Consider the following 23,775-nt stretch of genomic DNA (forward strand, 5'->3'; position numbering starts at 1 on the left):
TCTTTTACAGAATACCATTCTACATGTCGACCGATTGCGAGAACTTGTTGAAAAAGTTCCTAGTATTGAACCCGGCTAAACGCGCCTCGCTTGAAAGCATCATGCGGGATAAATGGATGAACACGGGCTATGAGGAGGACGAACTGCGGCCTTACATAGAACCGCAGCAGGACTTCAAAGATCACAAGCGGATAGGTGAGTCGCTGAGTGAGTGGACATATTAACTAGTAGATTTCGGACTTAACTAGTCGCGCGAGCCTCACGGCTGCTAGTCGGCTGAGATGCGGAGATTATGGTGTGCAGTAATGCTTCAATAGCACCAACGGTAGTCCAGTCATTTAGTACAAAATAATGGGGTTACCTGGTAAGTTTTCCGGGAGTAATGATTAATTAAATATGTGATATGATATATAGATTTCGATGTGCTCTTTACGAATTTACGAGCGGCAACCATACGAGGTCGCAAAGTGGAAATTCGTAAAAAGCACACCGAAATCTTACTGGGTGTTGATTTCAATACTCGCCATATTTAGGGAGTTGATTAAGTAGCTTATTCTGACCACGAATCAGTAAAAAATTGACTTCGAAAAAAATTTAAAACGAACTTTAACTTTAGTTAGTCAAAGAAAAATATTACACTTCCTGCTTTACGTGGCTTCCTTCAGTAGGCTATCCGACATGATAAGCGAGCGATCCGCATAGCTCAATGGTGCCGCAGTGTAAACTATTACAGTATTGCGAGCCACAGTACAGTTGATTTAGCACGGAAAATATTCACTAAAAATTCTTTTGTATTTTTTTTTGGTGGATAATGCGTACTTATACAAGTCATAATAGATCACCTAAATAAATATGGATTGAAATCAACACCCTGTATAAATGCCAATTTTCATTACTCCCGGAAAACTTTCCAGGTAAAACTACCAAATGGCTGGCCTACGCGTGCAGATCGCCATCGCTAGCGCGATCATAGGCCAATGACAGGTCGCGCGGACTGTCATGGGTCGCGCGGACTGTCATGGGTCGCGCGGACTGTCATGGGTCGCGCGGACTGTCATGGGTCGCGCGGACTGTCATGGGTCGCGCGGACTGTCATGGGTCGCGCGGACTGTCATGGGTCGCGCGGACTGTCACGGGTCGCGCGACCTGTCACGGGTCGCGCGGACTGTCATGGGTCGCGCGGACTGTCTTGGGTCGCGCGACCTGTCATGGGTCGCGCGACCTGTCATTGGCCTATGATCGCGCGATGGTGATCTGCACGCGTTGGTGTGGTTGAAGCTTAAGGCCGGGTAGCAGAGAAAATGGCGAAAATGAGGTTTTCATTTTTCATTTTTGAGGTACTAAACAGTAAAATTAAAGGCTAAGATTTTTATTGGGCATAGTTGAGGATATTTTCTAGGGCTATTAACGGATGGAAACACGATTTGATGAAGTTGACTCGATAGAATAAATTCCCAAAGTTACCTCTATTCGTTTTCTATTTATGGTTTTATTTTTAAAATAAGCGATTTTAGATTCTAAATCTTTTACTAAACTAAATTTCAGAAATAACTTGAGGGCTTTTAACGGATGAAATTTTTATATTGCGTCTTATTTAGTTACTATGTTAAAAAATGTGGAAAAAATCGTCCATGACGGCTTGGACAATCTCAATCAGTCGCGCGGTGGCGCTTACGGAGGACGGACGCGTGTCAGTTTTTTGGTCGTGACAGTTCGCGATTTGTCAATATTTTTGACAATGATGACTTTGATGAGTCACAGTATAATAATATCAGTGTTACTGGAGAAAGCTTAAATTCAATTCAATTTTGTCTACCTATTGAAATTTAAATCGTTCGCATCCTTTTAAACGAAGACTCTACTACTACATAGTACATTCCTCAAATATGAGACAAAACCAATGAGTTAAAATTACATTTTAATAGTACCTACATACAATCGTCTTACACTCTTTAGAAGAGCACACTGACACAAATAAATAATAAAAAATACTGTCTAAGGTCTGTAGCTTAAGGTCTAAGCTGTAAGATAGAAGAATCTTCTAGCCAAAAAGATGGCAGATGCAGCAGATGTCAACGGATTTAAAGCTGGAGTTCATATGACTCCTTGTAGACTTGAGTCTCTAGAGCGTCCCTTCCTCCACCATGCGTAAGAATTTTCACAAAAATACTGTCTAAGGTCTGTAGCTAAAGGTCTAAGCTGCAAGATAAAAGAATCTTCTAGCCAAAAAGATGGCAGATGCAGCAGATGTCAACGGATTTAAAACTGGAGTTCATGTGACTCCTTGTAGACTTGAGTGTCTAGAGCGTCCCTTCCTCCACCATGTGTAGGAATTTTCACAAAAATACTGTCTAAGGTCTGTAGCTAAAGATCTACGCTGCAAGATGGAAGAATCTTCTAACCAAAAAGATGGCAGATGCAGCAGATGTCAACAGATTTAAAACTGGAGATGATGTGACTCCTTGTAGACTTGAGTGTCTAGAGCGTCCCTTCCTCCACCATGCGTAAAAGTTTTCCAAAAATACTGTCTGAGGTCTGTAATAAAAGTCTAAACTGCAAGATAGAAGAATCTTTTAGCCAAAAACATGGCAGATGCAGCAGATGTCAACGGATTTAAAACTGGAGTTCATGTGACTCCTTGTAGACTTGAGTGTCTAGAGCGTCCCTTCCTCCACCATGTGTAGGAATTTTCACAAAAATACTGTCTAAGGTCTGTAGCTAAAGGTCTAAGCTGCAAGATAGAAGAATCTTCTAGCCAAAAAGATGGCAGATGCAGCAGATGTCAACGGATTTAAAACTTGGAGTTCATGTGACTCCTTCTAGACTTGAGTCTCTAGAGCGTCCCTTCCTCCACCATGCGTAAAAGTTTTCCAAAAATACTGTCTGAGGTCTGTAATAAAAGTCTAAACTGCAAGATAGAAGAATCTTTTAGCCAAAAACATGGCAGATGCAGCATATATCAACGGATTTAAGACTGGACTGGCATCACCTTGCAATGTCATCCTCTCATTGTTATCTGTAATGTACATTATTTTTAAAATGTATTTAAAAAATAAAATGTTCGTTTTATTATTTCAATAATCTGACCTCTCAACTCAACTACACTACACAAACACCTTTGTTCGCAACTGTACTGACGAAACCTCGATATTATACCGTTCATTTAAGATGGCAAGCTTTTTGCTGCGGTAATGCACTCCAGGTAACCGTGTGTGATGCTTATTGCTCATAGTGATTTTCGATACAGAGCCCCGTACATACGTTATACATAAATTATGGAAAGAAAACACCCAGACCAATACAAACAAATATGTATGCAATTTTAGTATGATATTTTTATTTATTAATAAACATAAAGACTGAACAAAATTGATGCGTGTACTGATTAATGTAATTAACCACATGTAAAGTTTTGTGAATTGCAACAACTATAATTTATTATCCAAGCTCTAAATAATCGCTACTACGAGTAACTGATCATAAAATGTTTTTCCAATCGCTCAAGCTCCCGAGGATCTACCGATAGGTCGGGTGACGTAATCTTGAAATTCTTTTAGCCGGCGCGGAACTTCCGGAGGGTCGGGTGACGCCACGCCTCTTTGAACCGTGTTTACTTTGGCAGTTATATTCTATATTTATTCGATTCTAAAATATATTCCCAAAAATTTTGAAAGTTGTTTTAATTTGTATCACTTGGATATGATTTGTATAAGAAAGTGCTGTGAGTGTGACGCTTGAACGGAAGGAAGTCAACCTAACCTAACCAACTGCGTATTTCCAAACTGCGTATTTCTATACTGTGTAGCCGCGAGAGCTCTTTGGCGCGCTGTCTTCGGCGAAGTATTGCGCGCGCAGATTTTGACAGCGCGAAATACCTACTTTAGCAGAAATACCAAGCCTTAAGGTGGTCTCAGGTAAGTAACTAGTGGATATTATGACTGGTCGCGACTAGTTCCTGAGTTGGAAGGTGACTAGTGAGCTGAGCTACCTTAAACGAGGTATGATTTATATTTGTCATTTAAAGTTTGTTCATGTCATTTTGTTTTAATTTTGATAAAATTACTCGTCAGAAACGTGACATTAACAAGCTGAGACCTTTACTTAGAAATGCCATAAAGATAATTTCACGTAAAATATATTTGCAAAAACAATCTTGTCAAAATTTACAATAGAGAGTGCAAAAGTTCCTTCAAATATTGAATTAAAGTTGCAACGCTATAAAAATTAACTCCAGCAAAGTCAATCCCATTGAAAAGTACACGCTAACGACAAGTATTATCTCACAGCTAAACTAACTTACATAAATTATACATTGCTAGTTATCCTAAATTTATATAGAACATATAAATCTTATAATATTTTTCCCTTCCATGCGAACTTCGATCAATTGATTTCGGCACAGCGCAAGTTGGTACGTGACTATTGAGTCCGCGAATGTTTGTATAGTTTCGTATACGTGTTAGTAAATGTGTATAAATATACAGAATTCTGTCTTGTTGTTTGTCATAAATGAGGAATATAGTTACTTGTAATAAATAATTTAAATAACAAATAATTTAAGAAGTATAAGTGATATAAATTGACTGTATAAATCTTGTAAATATCGAGTTATGTTATGTCAGCTTGATTTGATATGAATAAAGTCATAATGCAAAAGCTTCTAAACTTTAATTCAAAGAAAAGAACTTCGATAAGACAGAATTATGCTATTTTAGGTTTCGTTTTATAAATCGTAGCTTTTTTAATGTTTTTTTTTTTACAATTTATATTATTTGCACGCATGAAATGGTATGCTTTTACGAAATATAATTTTGTCTTTTATATCTATGCTGTTTTCTCAATTTATTATTTTAGCATGATGATTATGTAGTCCCGTCAATATATAGGTTTTATACAAATAGGTGTTCAATATAGTCCTAATGAATTGATTTACATCGTTCAATATTTTTTAGAGTTAAAACTGATTATGACATTTTATTGGTTAAAAAATTTAAGTCTAATTTTTTCCAATTTGCACTCTTATAGTAATTTAAATGATGTAACTCAATGTATTTTAGTTTTCTTTGTTTCTCCTGAACGTCTAATGTAACTAGCGAATGAATACTGAAACTGTTATGTTTGTGTTACCATAACCTTTGCCAAAAGTCATGTTAATTGTCTATGAAATGCCGCGACGAAATGCGAAATATTATATCGTTTTTTATCGTAAACCTCGAATGATATTTTACTCGAAAAAATGACATCAGTTTCAGTATTCATAACTAAGACTAGGCGCAGACCACCGATTTTTAGTTGGCCGATAGTTGTGCCCGATTTTAAATTGTATGAAGAATCGGCCAAATCAAATCGGTGTAGTGTGCGCACTTCCATACATGCCCATACTGATTAACTGCCCGACTAAACTATCGGCCGACGAAAAATCAATGGTCTGCGCCTAGGTTAAGACCGATCTCCAAAGATCTATTAATAAAAGTTCGTTTTCCCACCCTCAGAGGCGCTGGTGTGCCTCGGCTACAACCGGCAAGAGATCGAGTACTCGCTAGCCGAGGCCAAGTATGACGACGTGTTCGCTACGTACCTACTGCTCGGCAGGAAGAGCACGGATGTGAGTATTAAATATTCCCACCTCTCGTTCCCACCGCTGCAACTCCTGTGTAGCCAGGATCTACAGCTTGACCGTCATAAAATGGCTCGCCTCGCTGCAACCGGCAAGAGATCGAGTACTCGCTAAAGCCCGGTCGCCGAGTACGTAGAATTTCGTCCAGTGACCCCACAAGCTACCCATCCTTATCGCTCGCGCGTAATTATGTTGCTGTCGCGCTCGCACACTCACTGCGGGCGCCCGTCGCACAGTCGCGACAGCAATACAATTACGCGCGAGTGATAAGGATATAGCTTGGGGTCATTGGACAAAATTCTACGTGCTCGGAGACCGGGCTTTAGCGGGGGAATTTATACTTAAGTTTTAGTGTATAACGATAAAAAAAATAAGGAAGGTAAAATAAGTAGACTTTTTCTTCTAAGAAGTTGCTACATAACTACAGTCATAGTGCTTGAATGAGTAGATTTCAACGGTAATTCTGTCACGTCAAACTTCAGCGAGACTTCAGACGTATATGGAGTCACAACTCATCCTACATATAAATTCAAATTGTTTATTGCATGTCACATTACAAATAGATCGATAGGAAACATTGATGGGAATTGTTCCTATCATACCGCTTCACGACCTACTAAGTTAAGTGCTATGAGGGTAGCATATCTATTTCGATATTCGCCTACAGACTTATCTAATGTATAGATCGTTTCATCCACTCGGACGCGCCCCACCAATGTTAGGTCTCGGTCGCGCGGGGTGCAGGGAGTTTGATCCGAGCAATCCTTAAGGCATTATTGTAGTGCGCGTGTGCACTCATGGATACTGTCATGTCTATGGATAACGTCTCCATAGAAACACATTGATGATGATGGATTAGCGGAATGCTGTATTAATAAAGAAATTAAAACAAATCAGAGTAGCCCTGAAGGGCAGCCTTACACGAACACAGAATATTGTATGTACAGTGACTGAAATCTCCGTCAAAGAGATTACGTGCGGCGCGTCTTCGTGGATGACACGATCTATACGTCCCAGCCGGAGTCGGGTTTGTTGCAAAGTAGAACTTATTCCAAATACACAAGGATCCACAGCTTCACCTGTGGAAGTGTGTTCGCGACAGGCTTATCTAATGTATGCATTGTCCCAGCCGGAGTCGGACGGAAGCCGGTCGGGCTCGTCGCTGTCGCTGCGCACCGCTGCCGCGCCGCCGCACGCGCCACCGCCCAGCGCAGGTGAGAATAAACACAGACACACACGAACACATTACACACGAACACAATACACACGAACACATTACACACGAACATATTACACACGGATACATTAGACCCGAATACAATACACATGAATACATTACACACGAACACAATACACACGGATACATTACACACGAACACATTACACACGAACACACTACACACGAACACAATACACATGCATATATTACACACGAACACATTACACACGAACACAATACACATGAATACATTACACACGAACACATTACACACGAACACAATACACACGGATACATTACACATGAACTCAATACACACGGATACATTACACACGAACACAATACACATGAATACATGACACAAGAACACATTACACACGAACACATTACACACGAACACAATACACACGAACACAATACACATGAATACATTACACACGGACACAATACACATGAATACATTACACACGAACACAATACACATGAATACATTACACACGAACATAATACACACGAACACATTACACACGAACATATTACACAATAATGTACACACTCATACATTATGTTAGAGGCCGGTAAATCTATTCTCACAAATAAAACACCGGATACTTGACTCATTAGGCTAGATGACAAAATTTCAATTATTTGTCCGTCAGACAGATAATTAGAAAATATTATACTCATATTTTTTATTTTCATTCATAATTTAATAATAACAGTGCTACATCGAGTTGAAATGGCGCGTTACGTAACGCTTGAGTAGATGTTTTACTCAAAAGTGACGTCACGCGACATTCAACTCAATATAATACTGTAATTATTCGATTATGAGACAAATTCAATAATATGTGTCCAAAATTGTTTTATTATCTGTCTGACGGACTAAATACAATTTCGATTTCATTACCCAGTCATCATCCCTATTTACACCTCCAAAATGTTTATTATTTTTTGAAGTTATTTTAAATCAAGAGGCAACACTGAACGCCAGAAAATGTCCACAAACAAACTTTCTAAAGTAGTGTGGTCCAATATTAATTAGATTTGACTTACTCAAGTTTAAAACCATAATACATTCAGAATTCTCACTCAAAAGTAATTGTAATTATTGAAATTGAAATTTGTGATTTGCTCAACACACTTACACAATACAAAACCTTTGCAAAAAAATAATGCTTTTTAAAGTTGCGACACAACGACACGAACGCATTATTTATTTGCAAAGATACACTTCACTATTACTGCATACATAAATCATGCTTACTTATCATTAGCTAGTTTTTATCCTGTTCTCAAGGAATCACATAGCTTATTTTTAGGATACATGACACCACCTACTAACAACAAAATGTCTTTTTTGTGTGTTATTACTTACAATTATTTCTATATTTTTCAATGGTGTCATGTAGCCAATTATTGGTCTGGTATTATACCAGACCTATATTATGTTTTTTTTTGTAGTAACTTACTATCATCAGATGCATTATTAACAATCTCAATTTGGCATAAAAGCAATGAAAATTCGTGCTTTAAGTTTATTAAAATAAAATAAAATTGATATATTGCCACATCATTGTTTTTCTGTCAATTGATTACAAATCTAAAAAAATCTAGGCGAAAATGATTTCATTTAGATTTCACTGCATTAGCAATCAATTTAATATTAATAATATTAAAAACGTTTTAGTCACATCATTTTCAAATTGCTTGATATAGTAGGAATTCCCAAAAATAATCATCAAATATGTAGTTTCATATTATGGTTTAGAGTAGTGGTAGAATCATGATGATTGAAATACATCTTCAAAAGGGATCTAGCTATAAGATCATCATTTTATGATGGAGTGACTTAATCATCATCAACGGACAACGCTTGGCTTCTAACTGTGCGCCATCTCATCACCGTATGTCCTGAGGTAGCGATTAATATAGATTAAGTATCATTGAGGTTGTATGAAATATGTGGGGGACTGGATTGATTTTTTATGAAATTAATTATTTTATTAAATTAAAATAAAGTGATTTGATTTGATTTGATTTGATTTGATTTGATTTAAATGCAAGATATTTTCTTGCTTATCTATAAGGTGTAGGATTGTCTACATTTCCCTATTTATGTGTTTAATACTCCAGCAAAGTTATCGGCATAGTACAACGATTCTGAAACGTCAAGTGGCAAAAATCAGAACTAACAACCCAGTGTTGTTAATGCCCTCCTGTCAATGTCATCTGGATCACTTCAGTGTTGTCCAACTATAAATCGCAACATCAATTTGTGGCGATGTTTTGAGCTCAAACTATGCTGTTATACTAATATATGTAATTTAGCCAACCAAAGGCCGTGTTTTTGATGTTCGTATAACAGAAATAATTTATTGATCTAGTGCAGTTTTTGCCTCATTAAATATACTAGTAGCGCCCTCTTTTCTTTGTATTACACCTAAAATAAACAACATTGATCCAGTCTCCTCTATCATCCATTAACCTCACATCTACCTGTGTGCTTGGACGTCGCGTCGCGTCGATCACAACGAATCGTGTCGTGAGCTACGGCCGTCGGGACGCTTGCTTCGTGCCCCGCTTGTGCTCGTTATACTGATGGTCTACTTGGGTATTTGAATTTAAAGTTCACCTTGGTTTTGATTTTTTTTGACGATTTTTTAACCCTTTGAGCGGTCAACAAACTACACTTTGAATTGAGTTAACATTAGATCAGTTATTTTTTTCATTTAGTACCTAATTTAAAAATATGGCAGCAATAATACAACCACTATCATCTGAAGGGTTGAATCAAAGGGCCATAATATAATATTTCTTTTCGAAATAAAAAGCTTGCTCTATCAAAATGACTTCTGTCAAAATAAGTGGGCTCATTATTTATTTTTTCAAAATTATCTTAACAATCTTAGGAAAATAACAAATAATTAAATTAACTTGTTTTTGGCTCTTTGCATCACATTAACTTTAACCGTAACTATAACCGATGTTTTTGTATGGAGTTTGACAGACTTTTGACGTTTGTTATAGTTAATGTGAGATGGTGCAACCCAGGGTTAGTATTTTCCATTTTCAATGAAAGGAAAGAAACTGATATCAGTTGTTTTTCAGTAAAATTTATGGGTGGAACTTTAAATAAAAATACTCAAGTAGGACGTTATCAACGCAAAGGGAGTTTTAATTCGTGGGGCGACTGTGTGGTGTTCATATACGTAGACTAGATGCGCAATAATATTACGCTATTGGGAGAAGTACTGTCCAGCTTGAACATTTGAAATCATCATAAATATGCTTTATTACATGGAGGATTTATTAACAAAGTAATTTGAATAATACCATCATAATAAATAAATATTTTTTAACCACCACTTGAAGTATTTTAAAAATACTTCAACGCGGATGAAAATTATTTTGGAATAACGTTGCAAAAGGGTTTGCGATCGCTATTCTCTGTTAGCTACCTTGAGTCTTATTTATATTAGTAGAAGGGGCAATATTGCCGTGCTGTTCGCAAAATCGAATTCTCTATTGTTATTTGACCGTCGGGCGAACTAAGGCTTAAGAAAAGTCGAAGACAACGAAGCAACGAAGCGAAAGCGAAACTGAATAAGCGACGCAAACTGCGATGCTACTTAGTAATCTCAAATGATCAACTTAAGTCTACTTACACTATATTTCGCGACAGCTTATGGAAAAGACAACTAGAGCAGAGTGTCTACACCGGTCGTGCGAAAAATATAGGTTGCCTTTGAAAACTGGTGTCATTTCAGTCGCCTCTTTAATAAAGGGGTAGCTATCGATACCGCATTGTTTCCCCATGGTGTAGTTACATGACTATCGAGACCTCAGTATACACTCGAGATCAAACGACCATATCGGTACTCGATATTATATCCAAACTCGTTACGTTTTGATCGCCTCGGTCGTTCTATAAAAATCTATCGGGACCTTAGTATCTACTCGAAATAACAAACTCGTTCCATATCGGTCGCCTCGTGTAAAGCCCGGTCTGTGAGCACGTAGAATTTTGTCCAATGACCCCAAGCTACCCATCCTTATCGCTCGCGCGTAATTATATTGCTGTCGCGACTGTGTGACGGGCGCCCGCAGTGAGTGTGCGAACGCGACAGCAACATAATTACGCGCGAGCGATAAGGATGGGTAGCTTGGGGTCATTGGACAAAATTATGCTCGCGGACCAGACTATAGTTCCATAAAAGTTTAGCCGTTATCGCGCTCGTATACACGCGTCGGTTCGTTGTGATCCGCGATCGTGGCTGACCCGTGTGGTCGTAGGGCGGGACGGTGCGAGCGGCGGCGGCGGGTCGCCTTCGCACCGCGGCGTGCAGCGGTCCGTGTCGGCCACGGCCCGGCCGCAGCAGTCGCGGCGGGCCTCCTCCGGCGCAGAGGTGCTCAGCAAGCAAGGTACCAAGACTAGGATAAAGGAAGGGGGGGTTCTGACCCGGGGGTAGGGGGTTTTGACCCGGGGAAGGGGGGTTCTGACCTAAGGAAGGGGGGTTCTGACCCAAGGAAGGGGGTTCTGATCCGGGGAGAAGATAAAAGACGTAGCCAGATTTGGAGCTAGGGGGGAATTTTGGCCTAGATTAGGGGGTTTTTGACCCAGGGGGATTTCTGAATCAAGGAGGGGGAGTATTCTGGCCAGATTCTGAGCCAAGGGACGCATTTTGGCCTAGGGAAGGAGGGTCTCTGACCCAAAAGGATTTCTGACTCAAGAAACCCTCCTTGAACTCCCCTTCCTAGGCGTAGGGTAGGTCGCCTTCGCACCGCGGCGTGCAGCGGTCCGTGTCGGCCACGGCCCGGCCGCAGCAGTCGCGGCGGGCCTCCTCCGGCGCAGAGGTGCTCAGCAAGCAAGGTACTAAGCGTAGCCAGATTCTGACCCAGGGAAGGGGGGTTCTGACCTAAGGAAGGGGGGTTCTGACCTAAAAAGGGGGGTTCTGACCTAAGAAAGGGAGGTTCTGACTTAAGAAAGGGTGGTTCTGACCTAAGAAAGGGGGGTTCTGACCTAAGAAAGGGGGGTTCTGACTTAAGAAAGGGGTGTTCTCACCTAAGCTGGCCCGGGGGACGGGGGTTCTGGCCCGGGGGACGGGGGTTCTGGCCCGGGGGACGGGGGTTCTGGCCCGGGGGACGGGGGTTCTGACCCGGGGAAGAAGGGGTTTTGACTCAGGGGGCAAATCAGAATTTTAGGGTACATGACACCATCCTTTATAATAAAGTGATATATTCAAATATGATTCCTTGTATTGCAATGAATAATTAGAATGTGTCACAATTTTTAAAAACCTGTGTAGAAGTTACTAATGTCATTACATACTTGGATAACATTGATGGATAACGTTGATACAAATAATAATTGAGCATTGGTAACATTTTTTTTTTAATTTACAAACGAATTATGGTGTTATGTGCCTTAAACTTTGGTAAGTACCAATATTTAAGAATTTAAATTAAATCCCCAATTTCTTGTGGACGATGGACAGACGATATATCCCACTCCACGACTGTCGGTAAGAAGAAAGTAAAAATAAAATCCAGATTAAAAATAATTAACAAATTAAAAATGTTTAACGTCTTTGTATTGTATACGTCTATCATTATAAACTTTGGTTGGGGCAGATCATATCAACGCTTCCATTTGGATACATAAGCTTTGCTTAAAGATAATAAAATCATCATAATTTGCCGTAGCAATGTATTTTTAAATCTAACTTGGGATCTTATTAATTTCATTATAAAAAAAATGTGTGATATCTAAAAAAAGAAATGGCAATTCGAAATAGTTCTATATTGGTTTAAAAATATCGGATTTCACCTAGGTTTTTTAAGATACCAAAAATTTTCCGCTACAACTTGGTTCATGATTTCTAAGTACATCTTCAAAGCGTTTCTATTCTGCTTCTAAAACTTTACTTAGGCGTTTATTATCAAATATTTGATACCTATGTTTGTAGGTGATTTACGCACGTATTCACAAACATTACTATGAGGTGTCACAGTACGCGTGGAACCAATCAGAGCTCAATTCAACGCTGTGCGTTCGCTTTGCTTCACTTAAGCAAGCATCGTTTGTGAATACGGGCTTTATTGTGGTGGCGCTATAATGTTTTGTCTATGGTTTGCAGTGGGCACGACGACCAGTGCGGCCAATAACACCACGTCCACGTCTACCACGACCACGTCCAATTTTAAAAGACAGGTAAGCATTTTATTTATAGTTTATTTAATTTTAATAGGTGTTCAATTTAGTTTTTAGACACTTCTTCAATAAAGATTTTCTTCATAGCGCTCACCATTTGGTTGAGAAAACTAAAAATAGAAATCAAAATAAAATAAAAAAACAAAAAGATTTATTCAGTTTAGATCAGAAATGGCATTTATGACTACTTACTGGTCGTCTTAAAAATATTACTTTTATAAGTTGATAAATTTCTCACAAGATGGATAGATGACCTACCGGAAGACGCTGAATGTAGGTAGCTTTCAATCAGCCAATATAAAAATATTGGTGGAGGGATATGTTCTTGTTATCCTGTGGCTGAAATGATGATGATGATGACGTACAGAAAAAACGGCATGTATTTTTCAACTTGTTTATTTTATTTTCAGAACACAATCGACTCAGCCTCTATCAAAGAGAATACGGCACGGATCGCCCAAATGCAGGTAACTTAAACCTTAAGGTTCAATCAAACCAACGCGATCACACGCGATCAGTCGGCACGCAGCGATGGCGATCAGACTTAAATGCATTGATCGCCATCGCTGTACGCTTATCCTTTAGAATCTAAACCTATTTATTTTTATTACCTATGACACTTAATGAGGGCTATCGTTTTTATAGTTGGCACCCCTGGCGATTGACAGGACCTTACTCTACAGTGGCGCCATCTTGATGAGTGCAAATGCGATAGTCCTCCTACCACTTTAGCGCTCACAAGTTGGCGCCACTGTCTTCGCTACTAGCAAGTGACAGGACCTTACTCTACAGTGGCGCCATCTTGATGAGTGCAAATGCGATAGTCCTCCTACCACTTTAGCGCTCACAAGTTGGCGCCACTGTCTTCGCTACTAGCAAGTGACAGGACCTTACTCTACAGTGGCGCTAACTGGTGAGCGCTAAAACGATAGCCCTCATTGAACCCCCTCCCCGGCACATGTCCGGCTTTTAGGGTAAAATGTCCGGCCAAACGAAGCACAGAGTCCGGCTTTTGTGTTTTTGGACCTGGCAACCCTAGACGGGCCACTTACATTTTTGACAGCTAACTTCAGAGAGGTCTTAAAGTTTGTTTGTTTGTTGATTTTTTAATTTGGTGTGTTTTTTTTTCAAGCTACACTGTTACACTTAAAATTCTTTTGCGGGCCTGGGGTTGAGCAGTGTAAGAATTGAATTATGTTGCACAAAAATGTCAAAAAAGGCGCTAAAAATAGTGATATAATTAGTTGGCGCTAAAAAGTTTTGTATTTGTCTTAATATTACTATTTATGTATGTTTAGAAAATATTATGCAGCTTACTGTTTTATTTATTTTACCAATGGTCCGTGACCCTCACTCGGCATGGGGCACACTGAAAACCAGCGCCGTGGCCTTCGTCACCGTGGGCCACGGCATATGCTGAGTGGGGTCCCGTTGCAGTGGGCATCTTGTTGGTGGGTGGGTGGCACTGCTCAGTTTACTCTTGTTTTTACTTTTTTTCTTGTTCCATTATTATGTGCCACTGTCATGTCTATGTAATTGCCTGTATTTGTGTGATGTCCATTGTAATAAATGTATCTTTCTTTCTTTCTTTCTTTCTTACAGGTGGCCAGTGGAGGGCGGCCAACGAGCGCGGCGCCCAAGCTCGAAGGGCGCACGCGCAGCGTCACGGGCGCCGCCCACCGCACCGCCTACCCGCCCAAGGAACCCGCCCACAACGCGCCCAGGTAATATACACACACACACACACACACACACTGTTTATAAAGCCTAACTACCTACGATGTCGGTATTGGGACAAGAAAGTCTTTAAACTGTATTGATAGGTACTATTATTTAAGTAAGGCGAGTTTACTTAGGCCCGGTTTTTTGATTCGTAGTTAAAATAACCAATGATCAAATTTGACAGATGTCAAATGACAAGTGGATAAATATCAGAAAAAAATGTTTTTCGAACAATGGTTAGCTTGACTTTTAGTACATTTTTGAACTATTTGTTTACGTTTGGTTCATATTTAACCATTAGTGGCAAAATTTAACAATTAGTTATTTTAACTACGAATCAAAAAACCGGGCCTTATTGATAGGAACTATTGCAAAATTTCAATAGGAACTTTACTACGACCATTTCCTTCCGACATCAAGTAAACATTCGTTGACTTCGTCGTTCTCTTTAAGCTAAATTATTTCAACGGCGTAAAAGGCCAATTAACGAAGTCTAACGTGTTTTAGAATTGTGTGTATTTGGTTACCTTAGTGTGATAGAATGGTTTTTATTGTTCGTAATCTAATTGAATTGATGTCGATATTCGATGTCTATGTAACACAAAAGTTTGATGTTATGTATTTTATTCAAAAACCATATTTTTGCGGTTTTATAACGTTTGGTCTTTTCTTTAAAAAATAAGAATTAGTTTAACACATAATAACATAGTTGTGTATTATTTACATTTTCTATTATTGAAACCGATTTCACTATCGGCTATAATGTTGTTTTTGAAGAGGTGTTCACTTCTTTGGATTGAAGGTAAGTTGCTAAATTGTATCGGATTATTTGTTACATATTGGGTATGTTATAGGGTTTGAAAAGTATTTGATATAGTTTATGTATTACTATATATTTATTGTATTTTATGTAATAATATTGTATCTTTGTACTGTCGCGTACTTACTTTTGAAGCATGACCATGTGAGATTAAAAAAAAAGCTCACTAACTAAATTGATGTGGTCACATATGACTCAATGATGAAAATGATCATTTCTTAAGCTCACGATAATGTTTTGATTAATTACCAGTGTGGTCAGTAATAATGCACACTGGGCTCAATTGAAATTTTTTTTGAAAACTTTTTAGATTACTCAATAAGAGCAAAAATTCTAAATAAATAAATAAAGTTTATTTCGGTAACTTTTACACATTTTTCATTACAAGTATTTGGGGTTTCCTATGTTGGAAAGCTCCTCTAAAATACAAATCATACTATTAAAAAACCTAAACGCGACAGTACACCTAACATAGTAGCATGGGGTATACTAACCGCACGGTAACGCAGCGCTACAACCGCCGCGGAGCCGAAGAACGGAGCCACCAACGGCGCCGGCGCCGCGCCCAAGACACACGTCAAGAGCGCCTCGGTATCAAGCGCGAGTGCCGTGCCGCTGGCCGCGCCAGCTGACCATGCTACACCGCATGCGTCGGCACGGGACCTCGCCGCGCCACGCCCCAGGTGAAACGCCTGACGAAGCAAGCCTAGACTCGCCTGAGCACGTCAATCCTTTCCAATTTCGCCTAACCACACCCAAATATACCTAAGCACGCTCATTTCGCATAAAGTAGCCTAACTTCGCTATATCACGTCACGCCACGCCCGCTGACCATGCTACACCGCATGCGTCGGCACGGGACCTCGCCGCGCCGCGCCCCAGGTGAAACGCCTGACGAAGCAAGCCTAGACTCGCCTGAGCACGACAATCCTTCCCCATCCCTTCTTAACCACGCCCATTTCGCATAAAATAGCCTACAACTTCGCCTAACCACGCCCATTTCGGATAAAGTAGCCTAACTTTGCTATATCACGTCACGCCGCGCCCAAGACACACGTCAAGAGCGCCTCGGTATCAAGCGCGAGTGCTGTTCCGCTGGCCGCGCCCGCTGACCATGCTACACCGCATGCGTCGGCACGGGACCTCGCCGCGCCGCGCCCCAGGTGAAACGCCTGAAGCAACAAGCCTAGACTCGCCTGAGCACGTCAATCCTTCCCAATTTCACCAACCACGCCCAAATATACCTAACCACGCCCATTTCGCTTAAAGTAGCCTAACTTCGCTATATCACGTCACGCCACGCCAGCTGACCATGCTACACCGCATGCGTCGGCACGGGACCTCGCCGCGCCACGCCCCAGGTGAAACGCCTGACGAAGCAAGCCTAGACTCGCCTGAGCACGTCAATCCTTTCCAATTTCGCCTAACCACGCCCAAATATACCTAAGCACACTCATTTCGCATAAAGTAGCCTAACTTCGCTATATCACGTCACGCCACGCCCGCTGACCATGCTACACCGCATGCGTCGGCACGGGACCTCGCCGCGCCACGCTCCAGGTGAAACGCCTGACGAAGCAAGCCTAGACTCGCCTGAGCACGTCAATCCTTCCCCATCCCTTCCTAACCACGCCTGTTTCGCGTAAAGTAGCCTACAACTTCGCCTAACCACGCCCATTTCGGATAAAGTAGCCCAACTTTCGCCTAACCACGCCCATTTCACATAAAGTAGCTTAACTTCGCTATATCACGTCACGCTCCGCCTACAACGCATGTCAAGAGCGCCTCGGTCTCAATCGCCGCGGCGCCGGCTGACTATAATGCTGGATAACTTCTCTTAATCACGCTATAAACCACCAATTTCTGGCCGCAGGTCGCATAACCACAGCCAAATTCTATAATGAAAGTTCATAAGCGTTACTTCGCCTAATCACGCCCAAATTCGCCTAACCACGCCCCCACTTCGCCTAACCACGACCAATTGTAATCTTATCTTGCTCAATACCGCTTCACCACGTCTTGAATCCACGTTCGCTGAATCACGCTACGGCTTCATCTGCGGTGATTTTGGCTATCCATTGGACGTCTCCTAACCACACTATCACGCAGTCACTGACCACTTAACTACTATTTGAAAGACAATATGTCAACATTCCCTTCTATTCCTGTATAAATTTATCCCATTCGATACAACTCCCATATCCAACGTCAAGCAATGCCATTTGCACGCTCGTTAGCTTTGAGGTTTTATTCTAGAGTAAAGGAAGGTAAGTTTGAATTTGGATTTTGCATCCCAGTCACATCTGCAGTTGCAGCAAGGAAAATTATTCATGTAGATTATCATTCACAAGGTGTCCTCATTTGGAGCATTCGCTTGTAATGCAACATTACAGAATCGACTCTGCTTTGTAATGCTCGAGCATTACATCAGTGAAAGAGGCGAACTGAGCATTATAGCGAACCTTGACTTCGAACTCCTATATTCTTCTGATTAATTTTGTTGCGGGTCCAATGACAGTTTAACTTTCCCCCGGGACAACTTGACCTTCACTGGTTGGGTTTTTACTGGCGGTCAAGCTGTAGGTCCTGGCTACACAGGAGTTACAGCGGTGGGAAGGAGAGGTGGGAATAGTTCCGTACAAGCAAATGCTCTAAGTGAGGAATCACCTTTATTTATTACAACGCACTTATCATTTCTTTTCATTTTCGCTTGGCTAGTGTATCTAATGTTTTGTTGGTTTTTCTAGGTTTTTTTATAAATTAATTGAAGGGTGTTATACGCTGCGCTACGCTACGTCTAAGGACACACGATGCTTTGAGCAAGCTATTGTAAAAAAATAAAGAGCTGTATTTTAAAATTGAGTTTTTATTTTTCTGTACACGTCCGTTTGTTTTGCCCGGTTTTATTTATTGGCTTTTTTATGTGTATTTAGTGGTACATTCAACGTCAAATAGTCCGTGACATCCAAAGTGGCCAAAAAGTTGACAACACAACCTTATTCCAATTGTAATACAGACGTGGACTAAGGAACTGCTAAAGTTCAAAAGATACAAAGCCTGTGCAGTGACTAGAATACTAACCGGCCACTGCAAACTAAACAAACACAAATCAAACATGAACATGACCGAGGAAACTCTGTGCAGATTCTGCCACACAGAAGAAGAAACGGCCATGCATGTTCTTTGCTCATGCGGCCCGCTTATGAGCAAAAGAAGTATCCATCTCGGGCGACACATCATGCACCCGGATGAGATAGCAGATATCACGCTCCAAAGAATCTGGAAATTTATAGACTCAACGGGACTAAGCAGTGAACTCTAAAGACAAGGGCTGCCACAATAGATCAAACCTGGTCGAGCTGGCGCAAATGAAGGCCCAAAACCAATAATAATAATATAATAATAATACAGACGTGTTGCGAACTTTTTGGCTACTTTGGGTGTCACGAACTATTTGACGCTGACTGTACGACAATTTGAATTCAACTACACTCAGTATGTAGATTTAGTTTGTAAAATTAGGTAGTGGGTAGTGACCACATGGTAGCAATTTTATTTTGTTAGACTAGATAAATTTGTATTATATTTTTAGATAGCTTAGTTAGCGATATATTGTTGTAGATAGATTTGTTGTATGTGTTAGAAAGTAAATAATAAGTTCATAGTTACTTAGTTTAAAACATCTATGTTTCAATGTCAAGTTTAAAGTAAATTATAAATGTGGTGATAAAAGTCCACAACATAATTAAAAAAGTCGCTTTTCACCCGGGTGAATTAATTCCTAGGTGAACAAAGGTGACGACCACTTCAGTCGAATCATTTCACTTGGGTGATATTATTATGGTTCCGAAGTGATATGAGGACACTGAAAACTCCACTTTATTCACCCAAGTGAATCACAAAGTGTAATAATCCTCCGATTCGGCCGTAATGTGACATACATCATACAAGAAAAAAAAGCAGTTTGTTAATAAAATCGCCTGATGCAATCCTATAAGATCGGTCGCCCTTTAGATGATACAGTGTTTACTGTTTACCTTATGCTATCTACTATGTATTGTTTTGTCGATATGGATCAATGAACACGTATTTTCACATGAAATTCTAAAGCTTTAACCACACCAACGCGTGCAGATCGCCATCACTGGCGCGATCATGTCATAGGCATAGGATCATACTGACAGGTCGCGCAACCAAGCCAGTCCGCGACCTGTTTTACCGCGCGATTTTTGTATCTGTGATAAACTGTAAATGAAACCTGTTTTGAGACAAATAAATAAGAAAGAAAGAAAAGTATTTATTCGATGCAAGTAAAAAATAAAATAACAAATAGATATAACAAAACCAAACAGTAAGGTACATGCACCAAAATGGCATCTGCTCAGTATAAGCCGTGACGGCAGAGAGCACGTCACGACCACTGGTATTCTGCGGATGCCAGTTGAGCAAAAGGGCGCAGCCCGCCCAAGAACAATCGGTTTACAAATAAGTGATTTTAAAAATTAATACAGCTTTGACAGGTAATTTAATTAAACAGCTTATGCGAAATTTTGATTATTAAATAGTAGCTTAGTTAGACAAATATTATGTAACAAAGAGTAAAAAGTAGGTTACTACAGCCATGAACAAAATAACTTAAGTAAAGAAACTTTCTATTCTATTCTATTCTGTCATTGGCCTATGATCGCGCCGTGATCGCGCCGGCAATGGCGATCTGCCTGCATTAGTGTGGTTGAAGCTTAACACGGAACACTGCCTCCTATATGTAATTTCTTCTGTGCAATAAAGATGTATTCACAATAACTGTTGCGATTGCAGCTTAAACTCGAGCACGACGACGGGCGCGACGGCGGCGGCGACGGCGGCGGCGCGGCGGGACTTCCCCAACAACCAGATGGTGTTCCCCAGGAATGTGCCCTCCCGGTCCACCTTCCACTCAGGTACGGAACCAAACTTGCAGCTTAAAGCCGCGTTTTCACTAGGAGACATTTGTCCGGCGACTCTGTCGCCCGACACGAAATTCACGTGTCCCGCGCGATGTCGCCCGACGTCTCTTGCGACATCTACAGGTCGCGAGTAGAGTTCCCAGGTCCAAAATCACAAAAGCCGGACTTTGTGCTTGATTCGGCCGGACATTTTACCCTAAAAGCCGGACACGTGCAATTAGTGTCAGCTCATGGGTGAGTACTATCATCATCGGTTGCTAACCAACATTCTGATGGATGCGTGCGCTTCATAAATGATTCTGTGGCTCGGACTTTACCAAATAAAAAGCCGGACAGGCCGGACATGTCCCTAGAAAGCCAAACATGTCCGGCTAAAGCCGGACGCCTGGCAACCCTAGTCGCGAGACTTGTCACTTGTCGATGCTCTGCGAGCGTCGACATGCGCGATCTTCGTGTCCCTCGATACTTCGACAGTCGACAGTCGCCCGAAAGCCTTTGAGTAGTGAGGACGCGTGTCGCTTTGTGTCGCTGCTCGGGCGAAATACTGTTCACTACTGGCTAGTGTGAACAAGTCATGTGTCGAGGGACAAAGTTGCAAAGACAAACTACGTGATTGTCGGACGACTTATCTCCGCGACATGTCCCCTAGTGAAAACGTGGCTTAAACTCGTGTGCGACGGCGGCCGCGCGGCGGGACTTCCCCAATAACCAGATGGTGTTCCCCAGGAATGTGCCCTCCCGGTCCACCTTCCACTCAGGTACGGAACCAAACTTGCAGCTTAAAGCCGCGTTTTCACTAAGAGACATTTGTCCCGCGACTCTGTCGCCCGACACGAAATTCTTGTCCCGCGCGATGTCGCCCGACGTCTCTTGCGACATCTACAGGTCGCGAGTAGAGTTCCCAGGTCCAAAATCACAAAAGCCGGACTTTGTGCTTGATTTGGCCGGACATTTTACCCTAAAAGCCGGACACGTGCAATTAATGTCAGCTCATGGGTGAGTACTATCATCATCGGTTGCTAACCAACATTCTGATGGATGCGTGCGCTTCATAAATGATTCTGTGGCTCGGACTTTACCAAATAAAAAGCCGGACAGGCCGGACATGTCCCTAAAAAGCCAAACATGTCCGGCTAAAGCCGGACGCCTGGCAACCCTAGTCGCGAGACTTGTCACTTGTCGATGCTCTGCGTGCGTCGACATGCGCGATCTTCGTGTCCCTCGACAGTCGACAGTCGCCCGACAGCCTTTGAGTAGTGAGGACGCGTGTCGCTTTGTCGCTCCTCGGGCGACATACTGTTCACTACTGGCTAGTGTGAACAAGTCATGTGTCGAGGGACAAAGTTGCAGAGACAAACTACGTGAATGTCGGACGACTTATCTCCGCGACATGTCCCCTAGTGAAAACGTGGCTTAAACTCGAGTGCGACGGCGGCCGCGCGGCGGGACTTGCCCAACAACCAGATGGTGTTCCCCAGGAATGTGCCCTCCCGGTCCACCTTCCACTCAGGTACGGAACCAAACTTGCAGCTTAAAGCCGCGTTTTCACTAGGAGACATTTGTCCCGCGACTGTCGCCCGACACGAAATAGGGAAGTTTCCTGGGTAAAAAAGAAAGAGTTTTAATTAGTCCGTCAGTTAGCTTATCAAAAACTACTCGACACGTATTTTTCACTTTTTAAAACAAATGAAAATGTAAAGAGATAAACCGTGCCAAAGTTCTATAGAAAACGCCCGTGACGTCAGTGAGTGCGTAAAAGTGCAGCACTTTGTGACGTCGCGCGGAACTTCAACGCACTATAACTTTGTAATTATTTGTTTGATTGACAATTAAAAATATTCGTGTCCAATATTTTTTTATATTAAAATTGATGGACTAAAAAATTTTATTTAGGAAACTAGCCTATTCACGTGTCCCGCGCGATGTCGCCCGACGTCGCTTGCGACATCTACGGGTCGCGAGACTTGTCACTTGTCGATGCTCTGCGAGCGTCGACATGCGCGATCTTCGTGTCCCTCGACAGTCGACAGTCGCCCGACAGCCTTTGAGTAGTGAGGACGCGTGTCGCTTTGTGTCGCTCCTCGGGCGACATACTGTTCACTACTGGCTAGTGTGAACAAGTCATGTGTCGAGGGACAAAGTTGCAGAGACAAACTACGTGAATGCACAAAATATAACAGAAGGTAAACTCATGTATGTACCTCGCTTTGCATACCTCTCTCGCTCGCACGCTCGGCCGTCGCGCCAGGGTTGTCTTGTCATGTGTTGTGTTTATTTCGTTATGATAGAAAAATGTTACTCTTAATACTATGCAAGAAAGACAATAACAGATATCCACGTATACTTATTTATATTTAGTACGTTATTATAGTAATAGTTTGCAAACAAATACACGAGAAGGAAGTAGTATTTAGTTGAGTGGTTGACACTATTATCCAACTAATATTATAAATGCGAAAGTTTGGATGTCTGGATGTTTGTTGCTCTTTCACGCAAAAACTACTGAACGGATTTTGATGTAACTTTACAGTATTATTGTTTATAACCCTGAATAACGTCATATAAGCTATAATTTATGACGATCTGTGACAAACTAAATTTCACGCGGGTGAAGCCGCGCGCAAAAGCTAGTTATCCAATAATTCCTAAAACCTCTCTAAAACAATTCGATATTCCTAATGATTGAGTTGGCTTTCAATTTCAATTGAAATTCAAATAAATAACTTACTTACCTCCCCGAATCAACTGGTAATTTAAAAAATTAAAATTCGGTATTTAATGATGAGTTTAAGCAACCAAATACCGAACAATTATAATACGACTTTTTCTGTTCACTCATTTTCGTCAATTTCGCAAAACAAAATAATATCACAGGCGGTTGACCGGCGCGTGACTCAAGCGAACCACAGCGAACGTGTGGCGAACGTCTGTCGCGCCACGTCGCGCTCGCATTCGTCCAAGACAGTCTTGCTAGGAGCGGTGTCTATGTGTGCGTGGCTCGAGCGCGTTTAGTATGGAGTTTGTCTTCTGTTATATTTTGTGGTGAATGTCGGACGACTTATCTCCGCGACATGTCCTCTAGTGAAAACGTGGCTTAAACTCGTGTGCGACGGCGGCCGCGCGGCGGGACTTGCCCAACAACCAGATGGTGTTCCCCAGGAATGTACCCTCCCGGTCCACCTTCCACTCAGGTACGGAGCCGCGACGGGGTTATACTGGAATAGGGTATTTGTCGCG

At 41.4% G+C, this 23,775-nt stretch overlaps 1 protein-coding gene across 1 annotated transcript in view; it reads left to right on the top strand.

Annotated features, from left to right (window-relative positions):
• LOC135084402 (serine/threonine-protein kinase MARK2-like) overlaps positions 1 to 23,775 on the top strand; it is a 122,099-nt gene that overhangs the window by 81,478 nt on the left and 16,846 nt on the right. Inside the window, exons 9-16 of the mRNA XM_063979178.1 lie at positions 11 to 195; positions 5,493 to 5,605; positions 6,747 to 6,831; positions 12,977 to 13,050; positions 13,461 to 13,517; positions 14,653 to 14,774; positions 20,411 to 20,532; positions 23,646 to 23,729. Of these exons, the coding sequence (XP_063835248.1) occupies positions 11 to 195; positions 5,493 to 5,605; positions 6,747 to 6,831; positions 12,977 to 13,050; positions 13,461 to 13,517; positions 14,653 to 14,774; positions 20,411 to 20,532; positions 23,646 to 23,729 (842 nt within the window). The remainder of the gene's footprint in view (positions 1 to 10; positions 196 to 5,492; positions 5,606 to 6,746; positions 6,832 to 12,976; positions 13,051 to 13,460; positions 13,518 to 14,652; positions 14,775 to 20,410; positions 20,533 to 23,645; positions 23,730 to 23,775) is intronic.

This window comes from Ostrinia nubilalis, chromosome 26, assembly GCF_963855985.1.
Source record: "Ostrinia nubilalis chromosome 26, ilOstNubi1.1, whole genome shotgun sequence".
Taxonomy (NCBI): Eukaryota; Metazoa; Arthropoda; class Insecta; order Lepidoptera; family Crambidae; genus Ostrinia; species Ostrinia nubilalis.